This window comes from Balaenoptera physalus, assembly GCF_965194825.1.
Source record: "Balaenoptera physalus genome assembly, chromosome: 4".
NCBI lineage: Eukaryota > Metazoa > Chordata > Mammalia > Artiodactyla > Balaenopteridae > Balaenoptera > Balaenoptera physalus.
In genome coordinates this window covers 143,205,844-143,228,789 of record NC_138891.1, presented here as the reverse complement: position 1 = coordinate 143,228,789, position 22,946 = coordinate 143,205,844, and the positions used below count along the sequence as shown (strand labels likewise).

The following is a 22,946-nucleotide window of genomic DNA, read 5'->3' as shown; positions in this document are numbered from 1 at the left end:
AGGTCAGGGTACCTCACAGCACACATGTGCTTGTCCGTTTCAGCACATGACCCCCATCACCTGTTGATCTGAGTAGCTCTCTCTCCCCCACAAGACCACGTGCTCTGTGAGGGCAGAACCAAGCCTGCCTCTCTCACAGTCATCTGTAGCACTGAGCCCAGGGCCTGGTGCATGGTGCGTGCTCAGGAAATATTTGTTGAATAAGTGACTGGGGCAGTGGAGGGAAAAGGGGGTGGGGGGGAGATCAAATTTTCATAATTACAGAAAACACAAATGAATGGACACAGTAGTTACTGAGATTACATGAACACTGTAGATGGAGTTTTTAAATGCACATCAACTACTTTACCTGAGATCCAAAGAGCCACACGGTGATGGGGCTCAAGCCTGGGTTTACTGAATACTTATTGTCTCTTCCTCAAGAAAGGTAAGTTAGAGGTACCAAGCTGATGTCAGAACAAGTGGACGCAGCTCAGGAAGAGCCAGAGATGGGCTCTTGGTCTCCCTGAAACGCACAGCACAGCGTCCGCCCTCTTGGATGCCGGGTGAGCATGTGATGTGGATGCAGCCAGACAGAGCAGTCAGCACGGTCACTTTTCAGTGTCACAGCAATTTATTCCACTTGTTCAGAATTGGTATCCATGGTATTACATGTTGTAATTCTGTACTGACTATGAGACTATCCAATAAATCAAAATAGTCACATTTCCCAAATGTTCTGTGTTAATGGCAGTTAATTACATTTGACAAAATTAATCTCATCAATTAAAAACTAAGACCAGGTGGAGGCCGAGTCAAGAAGGAGAGAGGAAAGATGCGGAGTTGGCGTCTCCCCACAACTAGGGTGCCTGCTGGCCACTGGTGGGGGACCCTGATGCCCAAGGAGACGGGAGGAACCCCCAAGTGAACTGGTAGGATGTGGGGGGACAGAGGGGGGAGGAGAAGTGGAGACCAGACAGGATCGGCGCCCCTGAGGCTGGGGAGATCAGGAGAGGCAGGTGGGAGGGACCATCCAGGAGGAGCAGGACAGGAACGGAGGGAGATTGCCCTGCCCACTCGGGCACGGGAGCCTCCTGAGCTCCCAGGCTGGTCCCCCATCCTCCAAGCCCCCCCCACCACAGCCACACTGGTCCTGGCAGCATAGGAAGGAGGCCAGGGAGATCAGGAGAGGCAGGTGGGAGGGGCCCTCCTAGACCGGAGGAGCAGGAGAGGAGAGGAGGGCGTTTGCCCCACCCATTCGAACCCAGGAAGTCTGCTGGGCTCCCAGGTGAGGTCCCCGGCCACTGAGACTAGGGGTGGGGGGCACACCTGGGCCCCGTCTGTTCCTTGAGCCTAAGCCCCACACCCCAAGCCCCCAGCGCCTTTCCCAGCCCTGTGGGTCCTGAGCATTGGCCCCACCCACCACCCAAACCTCGCCCTCGCTTAGGCCCCGCCCTCCAGAGCCAAGGCCTTTCCCCCCCTTTTTTTTCTTTTCACATCTTCTCTTTTTTACTATTGTGGTACTGATGTACCTTCTGGTTGTTGATTCATCTATATTTTTATTTTCATATTCTTTCTAACATATCTGTTAGTTTCCTAGTCTAATTTTATTTTTTACTTTGTTATTGTTTTTTTTTTTTTTTGGCCACCCCACGTGGCTTGTGGGAGCTTGGTTCATGAGCCAGGGGTCGGGCCAAAGCTCCTGTGGTGGGAGCTCCGAGTCTGAACCACTGCACTAACAGAGAACCTCAGACCCCAGGGAATATTCATCAGAGTGAGTTCTCATGGGGCTCCTCATCTCAGCACCAAGACCCAGCTCTACCCAATAGCCTACAAACTCCAGTGTTGGAAGCCTCAGGCCAAACAACCAGTAAGACAGGAACACAATCCCACTCATAAAAAAAAAAAAAAATGAGACTGCAAAAAAATATGTCGCAGATGAAGGAGCAAGGTCAAAACCTACAAGACCAAATAAATGAAGAGGAAATAGGCAATCTACCTCAAAAAGAATTCAGAGGAATGATAGTAAAGATGATCCAGAATCTCAGAAATAGAATGGAGGCATGGACTGAGAATATACAAGAAATGTTTAACAAAGATCTAGAAGAACTAAAGAACAAACAGAGAGGAACAACACAATAACTGAAATGAAAAATACACTAGAAGGAATCAATAACAGAATAACGGAGGCAGAAGAACAAATAAGTGAGGTGGAAGACAAAATGGTGGAGATAACTGCTGAGGAGCAGAATAAAGAAAAAAGAATGAAAAGAATTGAAGGCAATCTCAGAGACCTCTGCGACAACACTAAATGCACCAACATTCGAATTATAGGGGTCCCAGAAGAAGAAGGGAAAAAGAAAGGGTCTGAGAAATTATTTGAAGAGATTATAGTCGAAAACTTCCCTAACATGGAAAAGGAAATAGTCACCGAAGTCCAGAAAGCACAGAGAGTCCCATACAGGATAAACCCTAGGAAAAGCACACCAAGACACATATTAATCAAACTAACAAAAATTAAATTCAAAGAAAAAATATTAAAAGCAGCAAGGGAAAACCAAAAAATAACATACAAAGGAATCTCCATAAGGTTATCAGCTGATTTGTCCACAAAAACTCTGCAGGCTAGAAGGGAGTGGCAGGGTATACTTAAAGAGATGAAGGAGAAAAACCTACAACCAAGATTACTCTACCCAGCAAGGATCTCATTCAGAGTTGATGGAGAAGTCAAAAGCTTTTCAGACAAGCAAAAGCTAAGAGAATTCAGCACCACCAAACCAGCTTTACAACAAATGCTAAAGAAACTTCTCTTGGCAGGAAACACAAGAGAAGAAAAAGACCCACAAAAACAAACTGAAAACAATTAAGAAAATGGTAATAGGAACATACCTAGCAATAACTACCTTGAATGTAAATGGATTAAATACCCCAACCGAAAGACACAGACAGGCTGGATGGATACAAAACAAGACCCATATATATGCTGTCTACAAGACACCCACTTCAGACCTAGGGACACACACAGACTGAAAGTGAGGGGATGGAAAAGTATATTCCATGCAGATGGAAATCAAAAGAAAGCTGGAGTAGCAATACTCATGTCAGATAAAACGGACTTTAAAATAAAGAATGTTACAAGAGATAAGGAGGGACACTACATAATGATCAAAGGATCAATCCAAGAAGAGATATAACAATTATAAATGTTTATGCACCCAACATAGGAGCACCTCAATACATAAGGTAAATGCTAACAACCATGAAAGGAGAAATTGACAGTAACACAATAATAGTAGGGGACTTTAACACCCCACTTACACCAATGGACAGATCATCCAAACAGAAAATAAATAAAGGAAACACAAGCTTTAAATGACACAGTAGACCAGAAAGATTTAATTGATATTCATAGAGCATTCCACTCAAAAGTGGCAGAATACACTTTCTTCTCAAGTGCACATGGAACATTCTCCAGGATAGATCACATCTTGGGTCACAAATCAAGCCTTGGAAAATTTAAGAAAATTGAAATCATATCAAGCATCCTTTCTGACCACAATGTTATGAGATTGGAAATCAGTTACAGGAACAAAACTGTAAAACACAAATACATGGAGGATAAACAGTGTGCTACTAAATAACCAAGAGATCACTGAAGAAATCAAAGGAGAAATTTAAAAAATACATAGAAACAAATGACAACGAAAACATGACGACCCAAAATCTATGGGATGCAGCAAAAGCAGTTCTAAGAGGGAAGTTTATAGCAGTAAAATCTCACCTCAAGAAACAAGAAAAATCTCAAATAAACAAGCTAACCCTACACTTAAAACAACTAGAGAAAGAAGAATAAAGAAAACCCAAAGTCAGTAGAAGGAAAGAAATCATAAAGATCAGAGCAGACATAAATGAAATAGAAATGAAGAAAACAGTAGCAAGGATCAATAAAACTAAAAGCTGGCTCTTTGAGAAGATAAACAAAATTGATAAACCCTTAGCCAGACTCATCAAGAAAAAAAGGGAGAGGACACAAATCAATAAAATGAGAAATGAAAAAGGAGAAATCACAACTGACACTGCAGAAATACAAAGGATTATAAGAGACTACTACAAACAACTATATGCCAATAAAATGGACAACCACGAAGAAATGGACAAATTCTTGGAAAGGTACAATTTTCCAAGACTGAACCAGGAAGAATTAGAAAATATAAACAGACCTGTCACAAGTAATGAAACTGAAACTGTAACTAAAAATCTTCCAACAGACAAAAGTCCAGGGCCAGATGGCTTCACAGGCAAATTCCATCAAACATTTAGAGAAGAGCTAACACCGATCCTTCTCAAACTCTTCCAAAAAATTGCAGAGGGAGGAACACTCCCAAACTCATTCTATGAGGCCACCATCACCCTGATACCAAAACCAGACAAAGATGTCACAAAAATAGAAAATTATAGACCAATATCACTGATGAATATAGATGCAAAAATCCTGAACAAAATACTAGCAAACAGAATCCAACAGCACATTAAAAGGATCATACACCATGATCAAGTGGGATTTATCCCAGGGATTCAAGGGTTCTTCAATATATGCAAATCAATCAACGTGATACACCACATTAACAAATTAAGGAATAAAAGCCATATGATCGTCTCAATAGATGCAGAAAAAGCTTTTGGCAAAATTCAACACATATTTATGATAAAAACTCTCTAGAAAATGAGCATAGAGGGAACCTACCTCAACATCATAAAGGCTATATATGACAAACCCACAACAAGCATCATACTCAATGGTGAAAAACTGAAAGCATTTCCACTAAGATCAGGAACAAGACAAGGATGTCCACTATTGCCACTCTTATTCAACATAGTTTTGGAAGTTCTAGCCACAGCAATCAGAGAAGAAAAAGAAATAAAAGGAATAAAAATTGGAAAAGAAGAATTAAAGCTGTCACTGTTTGCCAATGACATGATATTATATGTAGAAAATCCTAAAGATGCCACCAGAAAACTACTAGAACTAATTAATGAATTTGGTAAGGTTGCAGGATACAAAATTAATGCACAGAAATCTCTGGCATTCCTATACATCAACAACAAAAATCAGAAAAAGAAATTAAGGAAACACTCCCATTTACCATTGCAACAAAATGAATAATATACCTAAGAATAAACCTGCCTAAGGAGGTGAAAGACCTGTACTCAGAAAACTATAAAACACTGATGAAAGAAATCAAAGATGACATAAACAGATGGAGAAATATACCATGTTCTTGGATTGGAAGAATCAATATTGTGAAAATCGCTATACTACCCAAAGCAATCTACTGATTCAATGCAATCCCTATCAAACTACCAATGGCATTTTTCACAGAACTAGAACAAAAAATTTCACAATTTGTATGGAAACACAAAAGACCCCGAATAGCCAAAGCAATCTTGAGAAAGGAAAACAGAGTTGGAGGAATCAGGCTCCACAACTTCAAACTATACCACAAAGCTACAGTAATCAAGACAGTATGGTACTGGCACAAAAACAGAAATATAGATCAATGGTACAGGATAGAAAGCCCAGAGATAAACCCACGCACATATGGGCACCTAATTTATGACAAAGGAGGCAAGAACATACAATGGAGAAAAAGCCTCTTCAATAAGTGGTGCTAGGAAAACTGGATGGCTACATGTAAAAGAATGAAATTAGAACACTACCTAACACCATACACAAAAATAAACTCCAAATGGACTAAAGACCTAAATGTAAGGCCAGACACTATAAAACTCTTAGAGGAAAACAGGAAAAACACTCTTTGACATAAACCACAGCAAGATCTTTTTTGACCCACCTCCTAGAGTAACAGAAATAAAAACAAAAATAAATAAATGGGACTTAATTAAACTTAAAAGCTTTTGCACAGCAAAGGAAACCATAAAGAAGACAAAAAGACAACCCTCAGAATGGGAGAAAATATTTGCAAATGAAACAACGGACAAAGGATTAATCTCCAAAATATGCAAACAGCTTATGCAGCTCAATATCAATAAAACAATCAATCCAGTTAAAAAATGGGCAGAAGACCTAAATAGACATTTCACCAAGGAAGACATAGATGGCCAAGAGGCACATGAAAAGATGCTCAACATCACAAATTATTAGAGAAATGCAAATCAAAACTACAATGAGGTATCACCTCACACTGGTCAGAATGGCCATTATCAAAAAATCTAGAAACAGTAAATGCTGGAAAGCGTGTGGTGAAAAGGGAACCCTCCTGCACTGTTGGTGGGAATGTAAATTGATACAACCACTATGGAAAACAGTATGGAGGGTCCTTAAAAAACTAGACGTAGAACTACCATATGACCTAGCAATCCCACTACTGGGCATATACCCTGAGAAAACCATAATTCAAAAAGAGACATGTACCACAATGTTCACTGCAGCACTATTTACAATAGCCAGAACATGGAACCAACCTAAATGTCCATCAATAGATGAATGGATAAAGAAGATGTGGCACATGTATACAAGGGAATATTACTCGACATAAAAAGAAATGAAACTGAGTTATTTGTAGTGAGGTGGATGGACCTAGAGTCTGTCATACAGAGTGAAGTAAGTCAGAAAGAGAAAAACAAATACCATATGCTAACACATATATATGGAATCTAAAAAAAAAAAAAAGTTCTGATGAATCTAGTTGCAGGGCAGGAATAAAGAGATAGACATAGAGAATGGACTTGAGGACATTGGATTGGAGGGGGAAGCTGGGGCGAAGTGAGAGTAGCATCAACATATATACACTACCGAATTTAAAATAGCTAGTGGGAAGCAGCCACATAGCACAGGGAGATCAGCTCTGTGCTTTGCGATGACCCAGAGGGGTGGGACAGGGAGGAGGGGAGGGAGGCTCAAGAGGGAGGGGATGTGGGGACATGTGTGTGCATATGGCTGATTCTCTTTGTTGTACAACAGAAACTAACACGGTATTGTGAAGCAATTATACTCCAACAAAGATCTATTAAAAAAATTCTTTTTAATAAAATAAAAGCTTGAGAGATGAAAAAAAAAACTAAAACCCTGTTATATATAATTCTGTCTAAGTTCTTCACGGAAAAACACGATCCTCTCAGGTGTTAGGTATCAAATACAATTCCATTTGCTTTAAATAAAGTGAAAAGCATTATCAGTTAGCATGGTGTAATGAAGAAAATTCTAGACTAAAATGCCTAGATTCTAGACCTATTTCCTCATGAACTCATTTTGTAAACTTATGTAAATAACTCACCCATTCCTTCTCCGGTTTCCCATTGTGCAGTGGGTAAATAGTGCCTCACCCCTGGTAAAATTATTTATTTTAATATCTGTGAAAGTGCTTGGAACAATATAAAATAAGGATACATATAATGTTATTTCTACTTGCTATAAAAATTTTCGTATTAATAGATGCCTTTTGAGTCACTGCTGTGTAAATAAAAATAATATCCTAGTAATGCAGGACAAAAGTTAAAGAGTATATATGTCTACTAAAAATCACATTGGCAGTATTTTTATGACTCACCTATTTTTATTTTTTTATTTAATTGTATTTTTTTATACAACAGGTTCTTATTAGTTATCTATTTTATACATATTAGTGTATATGTGTCAATCCCAATCTCCCAACTCATCCCACCACCACCCACCCACCCCCGCTTTCCCCCCTTGGTGTCCATATGTTTATTCTCTACATCTGTGTCTCTATTTCTGCCTTGCAAACCGGTTCATCTGTACCATTTTTCTAGATTCCACATATATGTGTTAATTTACAATATTTGTTTTTCTCTTTCTGACTTCCTCTGTATGACAGTCTCTAGGTCCATCCACGTCTCTACAAATGACCCAATTTCAATGACTCACCTATTTTTAAAAGAACTTCAACTGCACTGTCAAATAGTTTTGAAAATGTGAAATGTTATGTATTTGACAGAGGGTCAAATGGATGGATGGATGGGTGGCTGGGTGGGTGGGTGGGTGGGTGTTAGGTGTTAGATGTCAATGGTGAGCAAAGCCAGGAAGGGCCGCCTGGACCACTTAGGGTGGTAAGGGGCCTGGGAGCTCTGTGTGGTGGAGGCGATTGCGTGACGGCAGAGCTGCGTTCGAGCTTGGTTCGAAGATCCCTGTGTCTGAGGCTCTGGGCATCCAGCTCCTGGCCTGCTTCTCCACCAGCTCCGCTCGCCCACCTGGTGCTGCCTTGTCTGGGACCCAGGCAGAGGACGGGCCTCCTGCGGGCAGGCAGAGGCTGTGTTTTCACTACTTCTGGAGCTCATCCAGGCTCTGGATGCGGGACAGAGCAGGCTGCCATCAGCACTTGAGTGAAGACTGGAGCTTGATTCACGGCTACCTGTGCGGGGAAGGAGATCACCTGCGTCAGTCTGCAGCAGGAAAGGTGGGGTTGATGCTGGAAAGCCCAGAGTGGGTCACGGAGGTTACCACCAACCCCCAGGACACGACATCTGTGCTTGCCGAATAGTGAGAGATTGAGCCCAAATAAAAGGGCAGCGAATCCCAGGAGGCACAGGAACCCCGGTCTCCAGTGAGTGCAGCTCCCGCAGGTCAGCAGTCAGGTGAGACAGGTACACACACCTGAGCCGGACGGCCACACCCTCGGGGCTTTGTGCCTTTGCACTATCTGTGGACCACCCACCCGGACATGGGGTTCATCACCGAGTGGGGCTGTACCACTGCCAACCTTGAGGATGTTTATTTGTTTGAGATTTTCAAAAAGCAGATTTTTTCAGGAACTTGAGAACCAGTTATAGATGTTTTTTACTTTGGAAGACAGAAGTCCCAGGAGAATAAGAAAAGAAAAGAGGCCAATTTTCCCTCTAGTGTTTTAATTTCGAGGAGGGGGCCGTCCAGCATGGCTGAGGCATCAACACACAAGATTTCCTTAGAAATTCTCCAGGACAAGTGTTGGCCTCCTTGTTGGAATTCATTTCCTAAATATTAAGTAAAAGTTGCTGAAATTCCCTTGCGATTCTATGTGGGGAGGTGATTGGCCCTGGTCCAACCCTTCCCATCCAGGCTGTAAGGGCTCCGAGGCCCTGGAATCACGTGAACTCTAGGGTCCTCGGAGCAAAGGGGGCTGAGACAGGGTGAAGACATCACGTTTCCAGTGTCTGCAGGACCAGCCCCTGGAGGAGGTGACATTTTCTCTGACGACGCTGAAGTCACCCAGAAAGGGACGTTGCCTTGAGAGGAAGTGCGCTGTAACCCCGCCTCTGCTGTGTGATGGGGGTGATTCACTTGAGCTCTCTGAGCCCCCTTTCCTCATTTAAGGGATGAGGCCAGGAACTGCCACACTTTGAGGAGCTGTATCAAAGGTCCATTATCTCGAGAGAATGAAGAGCTGAACGTGGGGAAGGTGGCCCAGCTGGGGACACTGCTGACCCAGGCAGGAAACAGGGACCTGGGCCGGCCACTGTGGGGCATATCCACGTGACAGGACCCCCGACGGGGGCAGGATGGAATAGGATGGGGAAGTGGAAGGGTCTTCGTGACCAAACCTTGCGGGCCCCCAACCAGACTGGAAGGCACCCCGCCAAGGCAGCTGTTATCTTTATTATTAGAGGAAAGTTGAACTGAAGTTACCGCTGTTCGTCCCCTATCTGGAGCCTCAGCAGAGCACATCTAGCCCTCTAATCACGCGGCAGTCTCTCCCAGCAACCGGCCCCCATCCTAAGGCACAGGCCAAAGGTCACCTCACTAACATGACAAAAACACCTTTATCGCCCTCAGCACTTAGGAAATTCCAAGGGTTTCAGGACCTCTGTGCCAGAAGCAGTGAATGAAGACCAAATATATATTTCTGATTATAAATCACAGTATCACAGGCACGAGACGCCGAAACCCACAAATCTACCCTTTGCCAAACCCCGCGGGACGCGCTGTGCAGGCACCCTCGGTGGCAAAGGCAGGACTGGTGCATCAGACGAGACGGGCCTTGCCCCTCACCCACCTGCGGGCAGCCGGGCGCCTTATTCGTGGAACACCTGGTAGCTGAAGTTGTTGGACTGGGTTTTGAAGTTGTATTTTCCGGTCATTCTCTGGTAGTGCATGATGAGAAGGGCAGCTGAACCCGCCACCAAGGCAAAGGCGGCCACCAGGATGAGGACCAGGTAACCGGCTCCCAGGCCCGGCTTTGCAGCTGGAGGTTCTCCTGCAGGGATGAAACAGGCACAGGTGGGAGGTCTGTCCAAAGCAGCTGGGCCTGGTCCCAGCGGGGGCCCAGCATGGCCCCTGGATGGAGGGCTCAGGACGGGACGAACCTGCGATGGAGCAAGTTCTCACGCGTCAGACGTCCAGCGTGCCCGTGTACCCGTCCCAAGCCCAGGAGAGCACAGCAGCCAGGACGGGTCTGCCTGCCCACGTTCTGGATAATCACTGGCCCAGAGGAGGAGGCCGCGTGGGAGCCACAGGCCCTCCAGGTTGGGGCAGAGTGCTCAGCGTGCCCCGCACAGAGACACACTGTGCCCACACACTGCACAGCGCCGGGAAGCCGGCCTTCCCCGGACTCGGGGGCAAGAAAGCACAGGACAGCCTGGACCCCAAATTGCTGAAAACAGGGACTCAATAAATATTCATACACGCGGCCTCATGGCGGCATATCCAGAACAGCCGAAAGGGGGAAACAGCCCCCAAATCCATCAGAGGATGAATGAATAAACAACATGTGGTCCATCCACCCAGTGGAATAATATTCGGCCGTAAAAGGAATGAGATTCGGCCACAGTTTACCACATGGATGAGCCTTGAAAACATCCACTGCGCTGAGTGACAGGCAACAGTCTCCAAGGACCACACGTCGTCGTGTGACCCTGTTTCTAGGGAAACCAGAGGCAGGAAGCCAACCTAGGTAGTTTCAGGGGCAGGGGAAGGGCTGGGGAGTCACTCCCTCCTGTGGGCACGGAGCTGCTTTGGGTGATGAAAATGTTTTGAAACTAGAGAAGGGTGGTGAATGTGCTGAATTCCGCCCAATTATTTATTTTAAAACAGTTAACTTTATATTAGGTGAATTTTATCTCAATTTTACCACAGGAGCTTATCAGAAAGGTCTGGGTAGGAAAGCATTCCTGGACAATAAGGGACACTAGAGATCCCATTTTCCATTTCTGGGACTGTTTCCGGAAGTGGTCACTGCTCCAGGTCTCCCAGTCATGGCTCAGATGAGTGCAGACACCAAAGTGATCCAACAATGGCCTAGAAGAGGCTCCCACCCGACTGCCTGGATGGTGGGCCAGCTGGAACCGGGCAACCCCCTCCTCCAGAGGGAGGACCACACTGGGATAAGGATACTGGGGACAGTTGCTGGAGCAGCTGCAACCTCCCAAGGAAACTGAGGCCTCCAGACTCTGGGGCACCAGCTTCCTGACAACTCCTTCATGGCTGGATCTTAAATCCATCCTCCAGTGGGTGCTACAGTGGACCCTTCCCCCTCCTCCTGTGCCTCATGTAGGGGACCAACAAGTGAGCACAAGGGGGGCTGTCTGCCCTGAGGATGCTGGAGCAGAAAGGCAGAAGAGGCCCCCTTGTTGGTCCCGTGGAGCCCAGCCCCAGCCCCAGACTGGCAGCTACAGAGACGACTGAATCTGTTCGGTCGCTGCCTCTCCAGCTGGGTTTCTGTTCCCTGCAGCCAAGCACTCTTAACTGGCCACTGACTCAGAGCTGCTCCGAGTGGGGTCCACAGGCCGGTGCCGTCCACTGGTTACCATGGTCCAGGAACGGTTACTGGTCCAGGAGAGATGTTTACAAATAGAGAGGGAGCCTGTGTCACAACGTGACCCGAGCCATCCGTGGGGGTATTTCCTTAAATATAGTATCCACCTGTCAGTCCATGATGGACGAGATGCTTAAATAAAAGACACTGGTCCTCCCGCAGGATAGCAAGAGCAGCCGGCACCATGCACAGGGCTGTTGTGATATCACGGCGGTGATGCACATGATCAATCTTTTTGCAAAGACACTAAAACCTATCGCTGCTCTTGTGAAGGGGACACATCTTGGTGAGGGAAAGTGATGGAGGACCTCCCGGCACGCAAATAACCCAGGAGCAGGGTACATATAACCCAGGCCCCTTCCAGAGGGTCCAGGTCCTTCCAGAGGTCTGAGGTCCAGCTCAGCTGTCCTCTGGGGACACCCAGGCTCCTCACTTCTGAGCTGCCTCAATAATTGTTCCAGACCCTTCCCATTGGGACATTTCAGGATCCCACGGACATTAATCTCAAACATTCTCTACCTCTTCACACAAAAAACTCTAGTGAGTGAGAAATAATGTTCTCTAAAAAGCAAATGGCCATGGATGATTTCCAAAAATTAAGTGCAAAAATTACAGTACCGATATATGATTTGTTGGTAGCACAGATTCAGCAACGATTACCAGTTGGACGCTGCCTTAAAATTGCCAACACACAGTGTTATGTGTTGAAGTGTATCCCTCCGAAACAGATATGTTGAGTCCTAACCCCCAGTGCCGGAGAATGTGACCTTATTTGGAAATAGGGTCATTTCAGACATCTTTAGTTAAGTTATACTGAAGCAGAAGAGGCCCCTAATTCAATGACTGGTGTCCTTGTAAGAAGACAGAGACCTTCAGGAGAAGCCATGTGATACAGAGGCAGAGGCTGGAGGGATGCAACCACAAGCCAAGGATGCCAGAGCAGAACCACCAGAAGCTGGGAGAGAGGCCTAGAACGGATTCTCCCTCAGGGACTTTGGAAGGAACCAGCCCTGCCCACCCCATGATCTTGGACTTGGGTCTCCAGACTGTGAGAGAGTATTTTCTGTTATTTTAAGCCACCCAGTTTGTGGTTCTTAGTTTCCTGTGTCACTAGCCCCAGAAAACTAACACCCGTGGTGTGAAGGCTGGGGTGGACTGACCCCTGGAAAGGAAGCCAGGGCAGCCCCTGGAGACCAAGGGTGGGTGGGTTAGGAAAAGCCTGGAACTGCTGGGAGAGGCCCAGCTTGTCCGGGTGACAGCTGTGTGAGCTTGGACATGTTCCCTGAGATCTCTCAGTGTTCTCATTCTTCCCCAGAGTAGAAGTGATGTGATAGCAGGGGACAGGTCATGGGTGCCCAGTGGGAGGGGCCGGGGTGCAGGTGCCCAGTGGGAGGGGCAGGGATAAAATCCTCGAGGTACTTGTCTGCCAGCCTCTTTTCACTCTGTGTCTCCAGCAGTATTTCTGTTACTACACACTATTAAAATGTAATCACCTGCCTACCAGCTGGGAGATTCCATGTTTCTAAGTGATGTTTCTGTATATTTGTATGACACAGTGATGAAGCAAAAAAGCTAACAATACAATGAGAAAGAATGATGAACAAAATGAGTAATTATAATCCTTGTTATTGAGCTTGACCGTCTATACCCTTACTGTGTTTGGTGTTTTCTGCAATGGTTGTGTTAGTAAAGTGCACTACCAGTTAGGAAGGACAATAAATAACACTTACCAGTAACTTCTATGGACAAGGCACAGTATGAACTAGGAATTACCGTCATCATCATTGTTGTTCCCATTTTACAGATGCGGGAAATGAGGCAAATGCAGCATGCCCAAAGTCAGACCCAAGTTTTGTCTCCAGGCAACCTAGCTCCAGCATCACAAATTTTAGCCTCACAGAGGATTTTTATTTACTGTAATCTTATTGGCCAGGTATGTAGGACTGTTGCAATAACTCCTATGATGTAGAGAAAAAGCACAGTGCCTGACATACAGTAGTTTGAGGAGATAATGAATAAGTGGGTAGATGAGTGGATGGATGGAGGAATGACGGATGGATGGATGGGACTCAGAAGACTCAGGAATGTTCCTAAGACCACACGGCTCAGAAGTGTGAGAGCCTATGTTTAAACAAAAGCCTCCTGACTCCAAACCCAGTGTTTTTTTCCACTCTGGTTTTGACATTATCTGTAATATCCACGAATAAATAGAAGTTCTGTTTCTATAAATAAGAATGCAATTCACATACATTCTCTTTCATATTAGATCAATCAGTTCTCAGCCATTTAAGACAATGAAGAGGGTAGGAAAAGCACATTGTCCCAGGACCCAGGCCAGCGATCGCCCGAGGACCAGTGCAAACACCAGGGCCTGGAATCCAGCTCCAGAGACGTTGAGTTGGTTGGCCTGGGGCATGGCCTGGGACCTGTGATGTTTATTTTTAATTTCCAAAATCCTTTGGATGAGAACCAGCAGTTGAATATCACTGGCCAAGAAGACCTCCCTTCCCAAGCCCTGGTTAGCACACCCATGCCGGTTTACACCCTGCATCCAAAACCCAGAAGTTCCTGTATGGGAAAAGAGAGAGGCAAGGAGGGCCATCCAAATTAGGAAGAAAAACAGTAAAAAAAGGAAAGTCAACTAGGATTAGGTTTAGCTGTAAGGAAGAGAAAAACCCGAAATAGCAGGGACAAAGAAAATGGAAGCTTATTTCTTTCTGGCATAAAAATTGGAGGTCAGAGCCCAGGCCTGGCCCTGCAGCTTTGCTCCGTGGTGCCCTGGGGCACCCGGCTTCTGCCCCCATGGTGCTCATGGCCCCAGATGGCGGCTGGCTGCAGCCGCCTCCCCTGAATGTCACGCAGCCAGGTGGGTACCAGATGTTTATAAGGCAGGCACCCTTAAAAAGTTGTCACTTGACACTCTCTTTTGCATCTCATTAGCCAGAGCTCACTCATATGGCCACTCTTGCTGTGAGGTCCGTTGGGAATTACAGTTTTTATTCCTGGCAGCCCCCTGTCCCCTAAAAACTGGGGGTTCTATTACCATGGAAGGAGAAGAGAACAGATATTTGGGGACAGCTAGCAGTTTCTGAATCAATACCCGAGTTTAGTTGTCTAAACCAAGTCACCAACTCACCTTCGGACCGAATCAGGGGTCCCCAGGACATCTGGTGCGTTGCAGAGGGCTCACCATTTCTCAGCGACCGAAAGTCATCGCAGTTCTGTAATTTTAAAAGGAGAAGAAGTACAAATTAGTTGAACAATGTTTATGAGAAATGTACCCACTATCAGGGTTGATACTCTGATTCATACATGTTCCTTCCTGCTGGAAACGTCAAGTCACGATAGATGAGTTCAGTCAGGGGAGAAGGAGGAGGGGGGAGGCTGGACCACCTGGGCCTCGGGGCTGTGCAGGTGGGGTGCCCAACTGGATGGGGGAGGGCTGGGCAGCAGGAGGGTTGGAGGAAGCAAGATGTAGCCCCCTGTGCTGTCTCCAGTTTCTAGCTCTGGCCCCTTGGCCCCTGGGGGCATCGTCTCAGAGTCACCCTTTGTTCTCCACAGCCTGCGGCAGGCACCTGCTCCTTTTAACACCTTTGCCTGATGAAAAGTTTCAATGACATGATAGAATCTGTCTACCATATACCTGCCATGGGGGGCAATGTGTCCCCCAAAAGATGTTGCAGTCCTAACCTCAGTACCTGTGGACGTGACCTTATTTGGAAATAGGGTCTTTGCAGATGATCAAGTTAAGATGAGGTCATTAGGGTGGGTTCTAATCCAATATGACTGTGTTCTTGCAAAAAGAGGACATTTGAACACAGACACAGATATGCACAGAGGGAAGACATGTGAAGACACAGGGAGAAGGTGGCATCGATCAGTCAGGGAGCTGGACCTGGAACAGATTCTCCCCCAGCCTCACAAGGAACGGCCCAGCCGACGACACCTTGATCTCGGACTTCCAGCCTCCAGACTGTGCGAGGATAGATTTATGTTATTTAAGCTGCCCAGCCTGCAATACTTCGTTACAGCAGCCCCAGGAAACCAATACAACGCCCATCCTAGAGGAGCTTGGAAAGAAATACGTGAAGCTCATAGTGTAGAGAATTTGAGAACTGGAAGCTCCTTGTCAAAGCTGTCGTGGTCATTAACACCCTAGGGTTTCTAAGGGGCTGATACAGGCTTGGAGCCCCTCAGCGGGCAGGCACCAGGAGTCTGTGTTCCTTTCCTACTGTTGTTCCAGAAGACCTATTGTCTGAGAAAAAGTGACAGCAAAATCAGGGCTCACTGGATTTCTTCTGCTGTGCATTCTGACTGATGTTTGGCTCTGATCACCCAGGAAAACCGCCCAAGTTTCTTAAGGAGCACAGGAACAAATGTGTCCCCAAAGGAGAGAGAAATATGCAGTTGCTGAACCAAAGGCCAGCAGAGCCCTCTGTGCCTTCCCCAGCCACAGGTGACACATGACAGTCACTTCACATACTTGTCTGTGGATGAAGAATAACTCTCCAACCCAGAAGTGCAAAGCACATTTCAAATTCAAAGTTCTGAGGAAATGAGAATGTAAAGTTATTCATAATCCCAGCATAAATGCTGAACGGGAAAGAACAAAAACCTGATTAAATAACCTAGTGGCTAGGATTCAGCAGTGTGCCATCGACTTGCTAAAAATAATTTCAAATTAAAATAACATTTTTACACCGAAATATGCATTCGATCACCTGGAGGAGAAGCATTACAGCACCATGACAAGCAAGGTCTGATGTGATGGCCAGTGGAATGGTATGGTCTAAGGAAGGACTCAAGTTAGCCGCCCAGCGACACTGGTCCTCCACCCAGGACTGCCCACCGTTAAAACCTCATTTCATGTCTTTTAAGAGCCAGGTCTGCAGAGCCCAGCACCTCCTCCCTGAAGTCTGGCCCCAGAAATGCCCAGGCCCTGGGCTTCTGATCACAGAGCAACCCTCCTCATAACAAAGAGGATGAGTCCAGAGGTTTAGAACAGCAAAACACCTACTATTTTGCACGTCATTCCAGGGGATTCCATGCAGATGCGGAGTTTGCAGTGCAGATAGACTATGGAGTTGTTGATGAAGGAAAAGATTTTCAGCTTAAACTGGGCCTTGTTGGAGTTCCCGTTCTCAATCACATTCGTGTGTGTATTGGGGATAGGGCAGCTGGGAAGAGAGAAAGTGACTCATTAGTTCTAAACTGGCCCTCCTGTCCTTGTTCCCAGGTGAGTTTCCTTACCGTGCACCTGAGTGCACATGGGGCATCCCCACTAGGCTCCAAGAAGGCAAGGATGGCTAGGTCTCCAGTTCCCAAGAGGAGGGTCTCCTGAGGGCACCACCTAAAACCCGGGTCTGCATCCATGCATGTCTGGAAATTCAGAGGGTCCAAAGAAGGCTACACAGAGGGGGTGGGTGCCCAGTGCCCCCTGAGCCCCTACCTGTTGTTAATGAAGCCGAACATGACCGGGTCCCTGGCATTGCTGGATGGCGTTGCCCAGCACTCGGTCAGGACCACCTTGAGGTTGCTTTTCTGTTTATAGAGCCCTACTTCAATCTTGACGTCATCACTGGCAGACACGGTATAATTTTGAGGAATAGGAGAGTCTCCAATAAATAACTGCATTTCAGTGACAAAACTTCCAGCACCATGGAGGTCCTCGATGACGGTGTAAACCCTGCAAGAGGGAGCATTTGCAGGGGGGGTTCTGCTTCTGTGACCCTCCTGTTCCCATTTCTCCCCAAAATACAACTCCAAAGAAAGATGGGATTAAAAGAAGACCACCCAAATGAGAACAAGAAAAGAAAGGCTATTTTTTTTTGAGCTGGCTAGAGCTGGGGTCAGCCTGGGTCACTAGAGTTTGGTGGAGACTCAAAGGCAGGCAGAGGAGGGGTGAGCTTCACAGGGGAAACAGGGAGACAGGCGTGCCCTGATGGGGGCGTCCTATGTGACTGGCTAGGGGAACAGATCTGGCTTTCCCTGGTTGGTTCTAAACTGGAAATGGGGACAAATCTAGGGAAGCTGGCAGTTATTAATCAAGTCTTGGCCACTGCCTTTTGTATGTTCAGTCTCTCAGAAGGGTCCTCAAGTGATTAAAACCCTAAAGAAACCCCCAAGTGATGGTGCTGGGAGGAACGTGAGCTGCAGGGCATTGGGGAGAGACCTCTGCACTCACCCCCACTCCGGGGTGTAGCCCGATGACGTCAGGAGGTCATTCTGGAAGGCACAGTGGATGGGGCTCAGGATCTTCAGGTGATGGATGATGCCCTCTGGGGACAGGTCGTTCCTCAGCGTGGTCCTCACCACCGTATTCGTCATGTTCTGAACACAGACGGGAAACGAGTGAGCTCCCGGGCCCCAGCAGGCCCCCGACATGGCTACGGACCACAGTTCTGGGTGCAGGGGTTGTTTAAAGCTTATCCCCCCAAATATGAAAACCTTGACAACTTTTTCCCAGTGTAAATTGCAAAAGAGAACATAACGTCGTGACATCTGGTTTAGCCTATTTCCTGTACCCGCTTTCTTCATTAAAAGAGAACCAGAGACAGACTAGATCAGATGATACCCCAAACAATAGATTAGATTCTTCCCCAAATAATCCCCAAGTACGCTTCTGAAAATTAGAGAGCAAGCCCTCACCAAAGGAATCGAGTTAAAATAAATTGGTTAAAGTCTGCAACTAAGAAGTACTAGGGATGTCATGTACAACATGATAAATATCATTAGCACTGCTGCACTTTATATATGAAAGTGGTGAAGAGGGTAAACCCTCGGAGTTCTTACTCCAAGGAAAAAAGTTTTTTCTATTTCTTTAATTTTGTATCTATATGAGACGACAGATGTTCATTTAAACTGTAATAATCATTTCATGATGTACGTAAGTCAAATCATCATGCTGTACATCTGAAACTTATACAGGCTGTATGTCAATTACATCTCAATAAAACTGGAATAAAAACTTTTTTAAAAAGAATCTTTAGCTGTTGGATATTATTAGTCTCTCTAAGTTTTTATAGAGATGCTGAAATTAGAATGATTGAAAGTCATAATAATTTTTAGAATTCATTTTCCTTGGTAGAGATTCCTGATGCATTAGCTTCTGGGAACAAAGGTGGATAGGTTCTTAACTGAACGATCCAAAATGGAAACATTTAAACACAAACTCTTCTTTGTTTGCTTTTTAAAATAAAGTGCTTGTGTTCGTATCTCATATTTTTAATTATCTGCATGATGTTTACAGGTCCTGTGGTTTCTTCAGCTCAGAAGCAGACCCTCATTCAGCACATTTAGCTTTACAATAGCCATGAAGCCACATCTCGGATTGGGCTGTATTAGAGGCACCAAGTTTAGAACATGTGTCCTCACAGTGGTGGACATTATGTGCCTTGACTCACTTTGAAAAATGCCTCAGAAAACCTGGACAGTCCCCTGCTAGCTTCACAAGAATTTTACACGTATTTATGAAGATGATTCTGTACTTCGTGAATCTTTGGGGCACGGGCTAACTTCTCTCTTCCTAGTCATACTCTAAACCATTTGAATATGGTATATCAAACTGAGAGGTGAGACCTTAAATTTAACTTTTTTTAAAAACAAGGAGGTCAATAAAATTTAACCCCCTTCCCCCCAAAAAAGAGGAAGAACCTGCTAACCGTACCTAATCTGTTGTATTTGTATAACTAAGTCTCCAGGGGGAACCTTAGTTTTTGACAAATTTCAGAACACAGAAGAGCTCCTGTGGTTTCCAGGGCCTGGATGACTCAGAAGAGATGAATTTCCCTCTGCTCTGAAAGGACCCTGAATTTCACTGAATTTAATTGCTAAACCAGGTGTTTGTCTACCACGGAAAAACAAGCAAGTGGGAGAGCCGACGCCTGCAGCCTTGTGTCTGTGCCTCCGTGTAGGAGGTGCTGGCTCCCCCGAGGGCAGCCTGGCCAGCCCATCGCACCTGAGCGCTGCGGGCAGGACTGTCTTATTTTCTAGCATCTGTCACTTGAGTTCTGCAGGTCCTGCACCAACGTGGACCTGAGAACCACAGCGGCAGCTCTGCCCACACCCGCGCCCGCCCCCTGCCAGCGTGTGTGCAGACTCTGGCTCAGAACTGAAGTTGCCCAGAAGCTGCGGCCCCCCGCACTCCGCACCTCCCACCATGGCTGCTCGCCCCCTCTCCGAGCCCCCACCTCCAGGTGAGAGTCTTAGGAATCTTTAAGAAAGAGAAGCCAAACCCTGGTTATTTTTCAGTTGTGCTGGCTGCAGGGGTTGGAGGGGGACTGATGAAGGCTGTGGTCACTGGAAACGTCCCAGCTGGTCCGTCAACCCAGCGGCCCTGTGTGTGGGTCTGAAGACCACCCCACCCCCGTCAAGGGGAAGGTGGAATCATGCCTGAGGGCGGCCAGCCAGGCCCACAGGTGCGCGTGGTCCTCCAGCTGCCTGGGCAGCCCTCGCCCCGGGTCTGGCCTCCAGGCAGGCTGGTACCTTGGAGCTGCCATTGTCCCCGTGCCCTGTGTCCCCTGCCTGCCCTCCCCGGGTCTCTTCTGCGAGAAGTCTCCCACTGTGTCTCCCCTGCCTTGCCTCCCGAGGGCCCTTCCTACTGAAGCCCACGCCAACTCTGAGCCCTTCAGCCCGCGATGTCGCCTCCCTGTGCCCTTGACCTGGGGTCATCAGCAAGCCTAGCCCATCCAGAGCCTGGGCTCACCTGCCCCACGAGGGAGCTCACCCAGGGCTCCAACCAGAGCCTCTGAGGGTGCGGGTCCCTTGCCCACCCTGTGCCATTGAGGCCCCTGGAGAGGCAGAGTCACAGAGGCCGCAGGGCTGGTCCTCGGAGGCCAGGAGACCTTGACCTTGACCACCGCCCCCATAGACCTTGGTGAGCCTCCAGGTCCCACTGGTTAAACGTGGATGACAACACCTGGCCTGGGGGTGATGAGGGGGCTAGACACCCAGCCAGCAGGTCCTTGGGGTCCTCAAGACCCGGTTCCCTCTCCACCCCTGTGCTAGGAAGCAAAGCCGAAGACCCTCAGCCCCACCCCTGCCCAGCCCAGCAGCTCAGCATCCCTGAGGACCACCTTCCCCCAGTGCCATGGCCGGGCCCCTGCTGAGACCGTCCCCCAGCCCACCTCCCACAGGAGGCCCTTCCCCTTCGGGCCGCCGTCCCACCCAGGGCCCAGCCGTCCCACTGGCCAGAGCTACTCGGACACCCTCCACCTTGTAAATTCTGCCCCATTTCTGGCCTCCCTCATCCGGCTATCTGCACTTGACCCCTGGGGTCGTGGTCCACCCCCCATACACCCCTTGGGACCACTTCAGCCTCCTTCCAGAAGGCCCCTCCCCACCCCGGGCCCAGGAAGCCCAGCCCCACCCTGCTCTACTGGGTGATGGCACCTCCCGTGCCAGGACCTCACGTCTCTCCAGGGACAACACCACCCAATGCTGTTTCCGCTCGCCCCGTGCCCGGCGCTGGCTGGACCCATGGAAGGTGCTGCCCGTCGGCCTGGCGTGGCCTTGAAAGCAGTGGCCAAGCGTGGGGAGCGGGAAGGATGGGGGGTGAAGGGTGCAGGAGCGTCACTGGCCTAGAGGCAGCATTTGAAGACGCAGGACCTGGAGCCATCAGCCCACCACGTGATGGACGCTGCAAACCAGAGGTGCTGACATGGGCCCAGGACCCCCAGCCCAGAGTCACCCCAGCACTCGGGGAGGCATGGGAGCCCCTCTCTGCACATGGGATGCGAATGCCTCCCGGCCAGGACAAGCCCACTCCCCGCACTGCGCCATAGAGGAAAGGCCCTCAAGTAAGGAGATTTTGGATGGGCCACGGCTCTCCAGCCACCCCGCATCCCCACCAATGCACGGGCACACACAACCGTTCACACATTCTTCACAAACACACTCCCACATGCACACACATGCTCGCCAACACACATGCACACGGACACATTCTTATACATGTGCACGCATGCGCACACACACACTCGCCTACGCACATGCACACACGCACACTCACCTACGCACATGCACACGAACATGTTTTCATACGCGTGCACACATGTACACAGGCACACACATTCACACACAGGCTCCTGGCTTTCCTGCCCTTTCTCCTCCCCCACTGGCTCTCCAACCCGCCTGTGCATCAAAATCACTGGGAGGCTGTTGTAAACCCTGACTTTCCACCAGAATCCCTGCACCAGGGTGCAGCCTGGTCCCTGGTGAGAGCTCGGTCCTATTCTAACCCTTGGCTGGGTCCTCCTGCACTTAGAGTTGGAGGCCTCGGGGTGCAGGGTCTTCCTGGCCCCCCAGGCCACACGCGGACCCTCCCCGTATCGAGATCCAGACTCCCGGAGCCCCCTCCCCGCGCCCCATGGTGGGTCTGAGCCCGGCCTCACACTCTGCACGACGGTTCCGCACTCGCCCCACGCGGCCACCAGGATCACGTGTGTGCTGTTGTGGTCGCTGACGTTGCAGGACGGGTGTCCCAGGTACAGGGAGGATTCAGGGATGGACTCCTGCTGCAGGAAGCGCCTCTGGATGGCGATGGCCACCTTCTCGATCTCACAGAGCACCCTGACGGCCCCGGTCAGGTTCAGCCGCGGGGACAGGCCCTGGGGGGCTGGGCGGGCACCCTGCACAGAGGCAGCCCCAGGTCCTGCTGGGGTAGGGGGCTGCTCTGGGCCGGGGGTCTGGGATGTGTTGCCAGGAGAGTCGCCTGCAAGGCACGAGGAGACAAAGGCATAGCATGGGTCTGTGCTTTGGGACAGCCATGTGAGCCTGGCCAGCGAGGTGGCACAGGGCGGGGGCGGGGCAGGGGGCAGGGGGCAGGCGGACCACCCTGCACCCTGCAGCAGCGCACACCGGGGTCGCACGTGCCAGCAGAGCCACACACGTGCGTGTTGCATGTTCCTGCCAGCCCAGGCAGCTGGGCTTGCCCTGGTTCACCATGGCCCCCGTGGCTGGGGGACTGAGGGGTCCCCTGCCCTCCCAGACTCTCCCAGGCCGACACTGGGCGTGTGCTGAACCCATGGGCTTGGGATCAGCCATCACCCCTGGGGGCCCCTGAGTCTTATCTCTAAACTGGGCTAATGAAGTTTACTCTCTGGATCCTTGCGTCCCTTGCTCCTACTCCAGCTTCCTGCTTCCCTAAAGCACGCTGGGTTTCGACCTCTAGAAGAACACGAGGCTCTGTAAGAGCATCCACCA

General features: G+C 48.3%; 1 protein-coding gene across 1 annotated transcript in view; it reads right to left on the bottom strand.

Annotated features, from left to right (window-relative positions):
- Positions 1–5,670: 5,670 nt before the first annotated feature.
- UMODL1 (uromodulin like 1) overlaps positions 5,671–22,946 on the bottom strand; it is a 65,165-nt gene continuing 47,889 nt past the window's right edge. Inside the window, exons 16-22 of the mRNA XM_082461027.1 lie at positions 22,136–22,455; positions 17,929–18,074; positions 17,194–17,430; positions 16,762–16,921; positions 14,881–14,965; positions 9,987–10,187; positions 5,671–8,369 (exon numbers count right to left, since the gene is read on the bottom strand). Of these exons, the coding sequence (XP_082317153.1) occupies positions 10,006–10,187; positions 14,881–14,965; positions 16,762–16,921; positions 17,194–17,430; positions 17,929–18,074; positions 22,136–22,455 (1,130 nt within the window). The 3' untranslated portion in view covers positions 5,671–8,369; positions 9,987–10,005. The remainder of the gene's footprint in view (positions 8,370–9,986; positions 10,188–14,880; positions 14,966–16,761; positions 16,922–17,193; positions 17,431–17,928; positions 18,075–22,135; positions 22,456–22,946) is intronic.